This window comes from Rhopilema esculentum, chromosome 18 (genome assembly GCF_057945365.1).
Source record: "Rhopilema esculentum isolate cy_ngs chromosome 18, ASM5794536v1, whole genome shotgun sequence".
NCBI lineage: Eukaryota > Metazoa > Cnidaria > Scyphozoa > Rhizostomeae > Rhizostomatidae > Rhopilema > Rhopilema esculentum.
The window spans coordinates 1,768,847-1,779,922 of record NC_142832.1 but is presented as its reverse complement, the minus strand read 5'-3'; the positions used below and the strand labels follow the sequence as shown (position 1 = coordinate 1,779,922).

The 11,076-nt window shown below is 35.3% G+C and overlaps 1 protein-coding gene across 1 annotated transcript; it reads right to left on the bottom strand.

Annotated features, from left to right (window-relative positions):
* Positions 1–20: 20 nt before the first annotated feature.
* Positions 21–10,213, bottom strand: LOC135696755 (1,25-dihydroxyvitamin D(3) 24-hydroxylase, mitochondrial). The gene is made up of 9 exons (XM_065216257.2): positions 10,070–10,213; positions 8,574–9,001; positions 7,474–7,664; positions 5,627–6,000; positions 4,934–5,100; positions 3,974–4,052; positions 1,836–1,998; positions 1,221–1,264; positions 21–278 (listed from the first exon to the last, which is right to left on the bottom strand). The coding sequence occupies exons 2-9, from the start codon at positions 8,999–9,001 to the stop codon at positions 168–170; spliced, it is 1,557 nt and encodes a 518-aa protein (XP_065072329.2). The 5' UTR covers positions 10,070–10,213; the 3' UTR covers positions 21–167.
* Positions 10,214–11,076: the final 863 nt, after the last annotated feature.

Below are 11,076 nucleotides of genomic sequence, written 5' to 3'. Positions count from 1 at the left end.
CGCAACTGCAAATAAGAAAATTTGTTGTAAACATAAATTTTTCATTGAAAGACAAAATTCGACATGAATAATATGTAAAAATTATTCATCATTGTTAAAATGCTAGCAAGTTAAAATGGCAAAAAAGTAAGCAAAACCCTCGTTTTCAGCGCTCTAATCTGTCCGCGTTATCGCTCATAAATTCTGAATTTTAGATCCACATTGGGCTTGTTCAGTGTTCCACCGCTGACCATCTTCATCATTTTGTGATCACATTCAACCATATACTTCCCAAATATCTAAAAAGCGAAAATAAAATACTTAGGTAATCGATAAAAACAACGTCGAACTGGTCTGTACATTGTGTTATATTCAAAATAATACAAAATGCTTGTTTGATGTTGCTCAAACTTCATTTTAGAGTATCAGCCAAATCAGCTGACTTCTGTTTTGAAAACACGAGCTAATATACTTTGAGTGATTTGATCAATGCGATTAGTTATCCCTTGAATCTAATCCACAACAAAGGCAACACGCCTGTTTTAAAACATGAAGTGAATAAAGCAAAGCCCATTTGAAAAATAAACGGTTCTGTTGACTAAATGGCATAATCAAAAAGCTGTTTTATTAGAATTCCTTTAGAAAACAAGTGGCATTATCTTAGTAAAAACACGTCTGGAACAGGCCAGATCAAGAAGTCAGTAATACTTTTGAGAAGGTGTGAGTTCTAAAGGCTTGTTTATTAAACAATACTTAAGACACATAAACTTTGGTAAAAAACATGGTAATGGTAAAAACGATCTGAGGATCATTTTGGTATAGGTTGCTTAATTTGATTGCAATGAAGGCATAAAACACGGGTAAAAAGGCTCTGAGAGTAGGATAAAGCTGAAAAGTTGAAGATGTGAAAACTGCACTGCGCGAATGTTTGCTCTAAGTGTCTGCTGTCTTCCTCTGAGACACGGGAACAGGTATTCTTTGGTAAATGACGGTCCCTATCAAGTGACCCCCGTGAAAAAGCTAATGCCAACTTTAAACCAAGGAAACAAACTCCGCTTTTGCTTAAACATTAACCTTATTATTGGCTTCACTAGTTGGCGTTAAGTATTTTTAATTACCATGTCAACTCAGATCTGCTCAATAAAAAACCTGTATAGCTCTAGCGTAGAAATATAGATATATCAGAAATATAGTTATGTTTAGAAACAAAAAGCAGACAAAATCAGAAGCAGAGGACATACTCTTGAAGTAAGAAGCTGGATTTGCAAATCTGCCAATCTTCTCCCTAGAGATGAAGGGAAGAAAATATTAAAAACTAATAATAACATAGAATGCAAAGAAAGGTTAGAAAATGAATTTTTTTAATTGCGTTATTAAATAATTTTCGTCAAACAAGTGATACTAGCGAAGGACCTTTTCAAGGATTTCTTGGAGAAATATTGCCGGATCAAAATACTAGCCATACTTTCGCGTACAGTTTTTTACACTCACATTTTCAAAAACTTAAAATGGCATGCTACATGTTCATCCAGCTATATGTATAATGCAAAATACAGCTTAAGCATAAAGTTGTGTTTTAAGGCCAATTATAGCTACAGCTCGCATTCATTGATAAATGTCAACAGCCAATTATAGCTTGCATTAAAAAAATAACGTTTTGACCCCTTTCTTAATACGCCATATTTTGGTGCATTTCCATTGATAATTTACATCGAATACTATACTATTTTTCAAACGTGTTTTTTCGGAACCTATTCTGACGTTTTATGCTCTGAGGAGTGTCAGACGAAAAAGCTTTAAGTATGTTGTAAAATGTTTGCTTTTTTCAAAGCCATTTTCGAATACTAAAAGCTTACCAAGGCACATTCTCGTTCCAAATCCAAATGGCAACGAGGCGAAAGGGTGTATCTTATGTTCACCTCTTTCATCGCGTAGCCACCGTTCAGGTTTGAATTTTTCGGCATCTTCAAAGACGTTTTCGTCCCGCGAAGGTGTCTCGTGCATCAAAATAATCAATGTCTGCCAACATAAACATATTATGCTTATAGTCAAAGAGGAAACTACTAAACTCTAGTCGTAAACAAAAGAGAAACGTATTTGCCAACTCAAAAACATGAAGTACGAGGTAACTGATAGTGAAATATTTTTTGAAGATGGGAGTTGGTAGAAGAATTATGTAAAGAATCAAAGGAAAATGAAGAGCTCAGATAAGTGTAATCAGCAAAAGAATGAATACTTGTAGCTGTGGAAGTTAGAAAATAATTTACGAAAAGAATGAATGGAAAAGGAGATATGACAGAACCTTGTGGAACACCAATATTAGTTGAGTGGAGACTGGAGAGGTAGCCGTAGACTTTAATTTATAAGGCTTTGATGGAGACAATGCACGGTGAGTTTGGAAAGAAGACCTTTGTGCAGGACACGATCGAAGGCTTTGGAGATGTCGTGAGAGATCACTCTACCTTCACCAAAGGATTCCAGGCAAAGGAACAAAAATGAGTAGCATAAGCTAGAAGAACACCGGTAGATCTTGCTGGCGAAAACTATAATGGTGATCAGAAATGAGTTAGCTGGTTTCGAGGAAGGTGAGTAGTTGTTTGGTGATGATTGGTATACAACCAGGTCCTTTAGATTTAGAGGTATTTAGTAAGAGAAGAGATTTGCGGATCTTGCAGATGGAGAACTTAATTGGTAACATTGATAGTTATTAAGAGGGGGTAATGACAAGGTTTCAATCCTTGATCATCAAGGTTTGAGTTGGCGGCAATGGTTGATGCGAAGATGTTGGCTTTGGTTGATGCAGTGCTAGGAGAGGATCAATTTTCGCTACTCAAAAGAGGAAAGGAGGATTGGCAGAAGTACTGGGATAGGATCTTAGCCGTGGACCAAAAGGAGGGAGAACTTGTTCGGTGGTTGGAGATCTTGTTGCTGATGCGCCGGAAAAAAGAAGTTTTTGCATTGTTTCTAACTTTGGTACATACGTTGGGAGTAAGGACATAGGAAGCTCTGGGTTGAGGTGCTTGGGAGTGCTTTCATTCCTTGAAGCGGCGGGTTTTGTTTTGGACTGCTTTGGAACACTGTGTGTAATACCACTTAGGAGAGGACTTTTATCCAGGTTTGAAGTAAGATGGAATAAAAAGGTGAATGAATAAGAAGCAGATGAGTCTATAGAATAATCTGAAAACCAAGGGTATGAGGAATAGAAGGTGCGGAGAGAGTCCCAGTCAGCTTTGTTGTAATGGAGAACTTTGTGAGGAGTGAGAGTACTATCCTTGTGAGAAGGAATCGGAAAACCAGGATTGGAAACATCAATATGACAGAAATTGGATTTTAACTGTCATATTGAAAGTATATCCAAAAAACTGGCCAAAAACATGCACTTGCACGAGTTGCAAAATTCATGGGCCAGGAAAAACTACAAACAGTAATGAATGCATTGTCCTAATATAGCTATTGTCCTTTAATTTGGATGTTTCACAATAGAAAAGCGAATAACAAAATAAATAAAATCCACGAAAAAGCTTTAAGAATCGCATTCATACTTCGTTAAATTTTGAAGAATTGTTGAAGAAGACAGGCTCAGTAACGATCACCAAAGCTAGCTACAGTTGCTAACTAGAGAAATTCATAAGACCAAACATGATCTCAATCCTAAATATATGGATGAAATCTTCGTTGAGAAGAAAATCACATATAGTCTGAAAGGTAGTGACAATCTGCCAGTACCAATTCTGTATTACAATTAACTGATTTTGCATTTGCTTGTACTTTTGAAGGTTGTATTGCAAAAACAAAAATTCTAATTTAAACTTTTGTGACGACATCACTTATGAACTCTTTTTCATAATATATTAGATAATCCCTTTTTCAACCTGATTAATGTTTTTAAAGTTGCAAAGGACTATCTCGAAAAAAGATTTATTGTACTCCAGAAAATAAGAGGAGAAAAATAGCATTTAAATAAGAGCATTTAAAAAATAATTTTGTTATATACCTTGGCAGGAATATTGTACCCGGCAACACATTTGTCATCAATGAACCATCTTGCATTGAATGGGGCAACTGGATGGAGCCTGACAAGATGGTAGACAAGCAAAATTTGTTAAGTTTGGCAAATAATGTCTCAGGAAACTGTCATAGTGGCTTGAATTTAATACAATACAAGGTGGAACTGAAATGGTTAAAGATTTTGGCTGATGTGGGAAAGCCACAGCATATTTCAACAAACACATACACAGTGAAGAAATGCTTTCATCCTTTCTGCAGACAATGAACCAAATTCCTATAACTTTCCTTAAATTACTGGACATCAGGGTATGACTGTTGAAATCTTTTTGCTTTCAAAGACCTTTTGTGACAGTCACTAGCCATGCAGCCATCAATGTTTCTGCACTTTGTTTGGATAAATATCTTACACAAAAAACAAATTAAATCAAACAGTAAATTTTGATACTATGAGGTGACTGATTAACAAAATTTTACTTTACTTCAACAAATAGCAGTTAAACATTTATAGTTTTGGAAACTCAACTTTTTTAAGATAAAAAGTGTTTATTCTACAGTGTTTGTTTATTCTTGCACTAATGTACTATTCTTGAAGGCATTAATGTTTCCTTTCAATTTCAGGCCACAAAGAGTATAATTTCAAAGTTGGATATTTTTATAAGGTACAGAGTCTAATCCAGTCAAGGTATCTGGAAATAAATGACTGATTACACTTTGTCTGAGACAGGTCACAAAAATAGAGTTTTAGAATAGTCTTTTTCTGCAATGCAAAGCATGTACAGCGTTGTCTATAGAGCATCAAGCACTCTACGATAAAACAGTAACAAGTAATCTTACAAGGTCATATCAAAGAATTAATGACAAACACAAAAATATGCAAGTAGGAAAAAAACACAGGACATGCTGTCCATTAATTAATAAATAAATGCCTGGCAGAAATAGTGCTTACCTCATTGACTCTTTGATTACTGCTTTCAGAAAAGGCATTCGTTTGAGCATTTCAACTGTAGCAGGTTCTCCTGGCTCCATGAAGTTTGCAATCTCCTCATGCAGTTTGCTTTGAGCTTGTTGGTTAGTTGCAAGGTTAAATAACAGAACTTGCATTGATGTTGATGTCTGCAGGGAAGTTGAATATATACAGTTGCATTGACATTTATATCACTTCCTAAATTGAAAAATATCACTCAAGCTGGATTTTGAATAGGATTTTTATCTGTAAAGATAAATATACTTGAGACAAAGTCAGTTAATTATAAAACTGCTTAACAATCTTAGTTTAAAAAATAGCTTAAACTTTTTCCTCTGCATGTACTTAACATTTTGAAACTATGCAACAATCGACAAACATAATTCATATGTAGAAGGGATACTGGTGGACCCATCTGACTCGACACTAGGGCCAAAGTTACTGTACATCATTTTAACAGAAAGGCATCAAGTCAATGCCCTTTTGCACAAATACGATGATGGAGGATTTGACTGCTAAGTACTATCTTTTCTGTTTACTCTTAAATGTACCAAATTTATACAATGTTTGAGAACAAACATATATAAGCAAAGCGTCTTGACAAATACAGCTTGCTCAGGAATCTTATATTCATACACTTATTATTTTATCAAATGAAACAGCTTGATTACTAACTGTCTCCACAGCAGCCATCATAAGTGAGGATATATCACTCTTTATATCAGCCAAACTCATTTCCTGAACATAGTACAAATATGGTATAAATTCCTTTGGAGTCTCGTCATCAATCTTATTTCCATGTTGCTCTTTAAATCTCTTCAATTTCTCATCAATTTCGTCTTCTGCGACTTTGTAAATGACATCCATTGCTGCATTGAATTCCTTTATAGGCTTGGTCTCTATGATCTTATCTACTACTGGAGAATTGAACATCAACTCCAAGATCAGTTGAAGTAAGTTATTCACTGCAGCAATAAACTCTTCATATTTTGGATCAGGATGCGAGGAAAAACATCCAAGATGGGTTTCCAGAAGCACAGTGCAAACACCTTCAAAAGGGATTTAATCAAAAATTGAATCTTAATTCTTAATAACAAAAAATTGCTATCAGCAACAAAAAATAATACTTTTAATAAAGCACATGCTCCTGCTTTCATTAAACACACTGAAATATCACTTGCAAGCTGAGGAACCTAGCTAAAGGCATTTTCAATGCTATGGTTATGATTTGCAGGCCTGGCCGTCTGAGGTGGGCGATGGCCGGCGCTCGCCTCCACCCTCCCCTCGCAACCTGAGGTGAGCTTTGAATTGCTCTCGTAAACAGAACATGAAGGAAGAATCGCTCCCCTAAAATTTCCATTCATTTGCCCTTTTCCTATTCAGAGAACCCTGAAAACGTACAAGGGTTAATTGGTTTATTTCTGTAACAACGTTATCAAATTTTTTGCAATTAACTTTTTGTTTGTTGGGCGGTTTTTGTTATGATAGGCATGAACTTCGATCTCTTTGGAAAAGTACGAAAAGTTAAGCGAAAAGTATGTTTGTAGCGATTAGAACCTTTCAATCTTAAGAAAACAGGCATATTTTTGGAAGGAAAGTCAAAGAAATTGGTAGGAATTGTAGATTGGGAGATATAATAAAACAGCAGGTCCCTTCCAGCAATAGAAACAAAACTATTCCTCAAAGAGAACAGGGTACTCTGTCTTGCAGATCAAAAACTGGGTATTTTAGCATAGAGTTTTCCATCTATGTTCTGATGTTTTATACTCTGAAGAGTGCTAGATGAATAACTTAAGTTTGTTTCAAAATTTGTTTTTCAAAGCCATTTTCAAATTTTGTACAATAAAAATATTGTTTGGCAAGAGAATTGTTGGTTTTGTGTTGTGCCAGCTTTACATGAAACTGAAAGAGTCTGTTCTTTTAAATACTTCAAGTAAAGGGGGTGCCTAAGTCACGGTTAAAGCAAATACAAATTGAAAGAAGTAAAACAGCATACTCCTGATTGAGGCTATTAAAGGCAACCGACAGGTACTAAAGGGGCTAAAGTCATCTGTCGATTGTCTTTAAAGTACATTCTATGTGTTCCTGATTTAGCTCACCTATAAAAATACAAACGGCCAGGCCTGGATTTGATATTCCTTCTCTGCATAAAAAGCCAACACGTGTTTAAGTGAAGCAGATACAAAAACTTTTGTCCATCAAAGGGTTTCAATTGATGGATTCTGCCCTTGTGACTCCAAGAGAAAAGATAGTAATATTAAACAAGGACAAGGTTGAAAATTTCTTTAAAAAAACAAATGTAAATGATTGCTACTACTTAAGGATGAGGAACACTAAAATAAAAAAAAATCAACAATAGAAGTGAACTAGTACTTCACCAAATTACACAGGGATTTGAACAGAGCAAAATCATTCCAGAGTACATTTATTTCACAGTTGCTTAAGATATTTTTGGGTCACCTTCTGATTATTTTTTGAGAGTTGAACATCATCAACTGACTGTGAATTTCAAGATGTCTTACTTTCTATTGACCATTTGAAGAGCTCCTTCTCAATATGTTCCACTTCCATGTTTTTGCTTCTACTTGACATCACTTTTCTCATGAGTCCATCAATAACTTTATTAAAATCAGGAGCATAATGCTCAACTTGTTTAATGTTTAAGAGCTTAGGGCTCAATGCATTTCTGTGTCTTAGCCATTCTTCGCCTTCCCTGAAAAGTTAGTTAAACTAATATTTTGTATCTGTTGAAAATGAAGAACATGCTTCTAGGTTATTTAAATAAACTAAACACATCTCTCAGATAACAGTAAATCCCCACAAACAATTACCTCAAGGTCAGATTACACAGCAAGATCGAATCGAAACCATGAAATTCATGTAGGGGGCTTTTATTTTAACTTGTGAGAATGGTTTTTAAAGGAAACTTGCCCCTAACCATTCATACAAGTGAAAATCAATGCCCCTGACACGAATTTCATGGTTTCATTTCAATCTTGCAGCGGTTTTTGAGATATGGAGCTTGTTTCGTTTGTTTCGTTAAATATCACTTTTTCAAAATTTTTCAAAATTCATCTCAGATGGGCAAGGTTCCTTTAAAAGTCATTCTCGCAAGTGAAAATCAATGCCCCTGGCACAAATTTTATGGCTTTGATTCAATCTTGCAAGCGGTTTCTTAGTTATGGAGCTCGTTTTGTTTGTTTCGTTAAATATCACTTTTTAAAAATTTTTCAAAATTAATCTCAGATGGGCAAGTTTCCTTTTAAAACTATTCTCACAAGTGGTTTTTGAGTTATGGAACTTGTTTTGTTTGTTTCATTAAACATCCCTTTTTGTTTCATTTTGTTTTGTTTCATTTAGTTTTGTTTTGTCGAACATAATAAGCCCACAATGACCAATGCACAATTGCATGCTTGTTACTTTTGCCTTGAAATATACACAATGTAATGCTTAATTAAGCATTGCCACAATGAGCACTAACTCCAAAATGTACTATCTATGCCAAAAATTAAAAGCCCAGAGTCACTGGAATAGGGGAACCCTGTCACATATTAAACATGGATAAATTTAATTGAATCAAGTTCTATGATTAGCTGTAAATCAAAATAATTTAATTACTTACTCGAAAAACACTCCTTTTGGAAGGTTGTGCTTCTTGTGGTACTTGTCCCATGCTGGAAATGACTTTTCTCTTCCTGGGTATTTGCCTTCATTCCTGTACACATCCTCAATCATATCTACATCAGAAATGCATACAAGACGCTCAGGACCAAACTTGAGTTGAAAGATCTTGCCATACTCTTTTCTCATAATATTTAGAGCCTCATGGAAATTGCCAATTCCGCCTGCCTTTTCAAACTGAAGAATATTTCCAACAATAGGGACTCTCACAGGCCCCGGTATCTCAGAGAGAGGAAGGGCTCCATCAAATTTCTTTGTACAATGAAAGGATGATGTGCTGAGAGATTTTGCTACCACTAAACCAGAGGTTTCATGAATAGAAAATGCTTTGGCATGCAGAGCCATGGCTCTTCTTCCACAGCCAAACATCTAGATTCAGGAAAACAATGACAAAATATTTACTATTATCATGTTTTGACTCATAGTATCATTGATTGACACTTTAAGTTAAGCCTTGCTTAGTCATGCTGTGAACACGTTTTTACTACTCTTATGCTGAATACGTAATGTGGCCTAGTATTATATCCTGATCATATAAGTTGTTTTGTTATGTTCGTTGAACCGTAGTTTATCTTTCAAGATACTCTCTGTGGAATTCTAATAAACAAAACTAATTGAGATCACATGATTTGCTGAATTCTTAAGATTTATATGTTTCTATTCCTAAGGAATGGTGTGGTTTTTTATTTTAGATTGAAATCTCTGGAAGTTAGACTTCTGGTTGTCAACACATCATAACATTCAAATGGCAACTTCAGAATAGATTAATAGCCAGAACACAAGGAAATCTAATTACAGTCTTCCTATATATCAAATCCTTTACAGCAGCACTTCATCATGGAGTTAATTGCAATACAATATGCCGAAGACCTGTGAAAACAATATCTACATATACTATAATACAGTGCCAAATCTGGTCCTCAACCGTAAAATTGTTGTTTCATGCTGGTAAAAGGGCGTTTTCTTGTGAAAAAAAGGCGTATTTTTTGCTTTGTCCCCCCAGAGCCTAGCGGCTGGCAAAATGTTACAAGATTCAGACTGTTTTCATCTATTTTTGGTTCCCGGTTTTCATAGAACTGGAAAGTTTCTTTTGATTTTTGCATTAACTTTTAAATGAGACACCCAGCTCTGCACCTCTGCAATCAGGGTACAAGAATTTCTGCAGCTGTTGCCATAGCTAATATCTTACCGAAAGTCTTTATTCTAGCATGTATGTCAAGGCTGATTTCAGATAATTAAAGATTCTTTGTGATTAGTTGACCTGTAAACATCGTGCAAGAATTATGCCCACATATGGCCTAGCAAATCCCCCTACATTACACTACCGAAAAGACTGATGCAGCTTTATTAAAAGTATGCATGCACATTGCTAATTCTTTATTGTGGCATTTGTGCACACCTGTGCAAAGCTTCCAGAAAAAAAGAATGCTTGATTACCTTTTCAAAACACGGAGAGTTGACCCCTTGCAGAACGATAACAGACAAGCATGAATCAATCAATGAGGTGAATAGGTGAAAAGAATCCACCTCATTGATAAATAAGAAAGCGAGGCTACATCTCAATGGCGGTCAAACATAAAAGATGGAAGCTGAAAATGTATCGCGGAACAAAACTCAAACTCATGTAATTCGACGATTAATTGAACAGCTTTATAGTTTAACTAAAACTCTTTGTCTCTTGGACACTGACTGAAACTGGCAGAAAAACCCAGCCTAAAACGAACATGGAAAGTTGAAATAATAACTGTAAAAATACATTTTGTGATTGATGATCAGATATCGGAACAAAGCTATATCGATCATCATAAACTCCCCTCCCAAAAGTATTCGAACGGTCGGGCAAAATTTTGGGCCTAATTCTTACAAATGCCGTGTTAGTGGAAAAGAAAGATCAGATTTTGGCGGAAAAATAAAACGATGGCGTCAGGAAATAAGCAAAATAAATATATAAATAAGCAAAAATTTTGTTTGGAGAAAGTTAACTGTGAAAATTTTTATCAATAGCGCAAAAATGTTTATCTTTGGGAACTTGTAAAAACACAAAATATGGATGTAGCTAAGCAAATGGTCATAAAGTTTTTACGCCAGGCAGGTTATTCATATGATGAAATTGCACAACAAGTGGGCTACACGGACTCTACTACCCAAACAATTGGCAACTTATGTAAAAAAGCAATTTACTGAAGAAAAGTCGAGAACAGGCAGGAAAAGAAAAGTGTTCTTATAGGAACAAAGAATTGTAGCAGGGTTTGCGAGGAAACTTGTTTGTCGATTTTAAAGGAGTAAAAATAGCGAGTAACTTTGAAGTTTTGTGACAAAAACTTAAACAAAAATTGACTTTGAGGGGAGGAAAATCAGAGACAATATTTTCAAGCGTTGATGTATCAACGTGTCTAATATAATATGTCACTTCCTGGGTATTTTGCCATTTTACGAGCATAAAA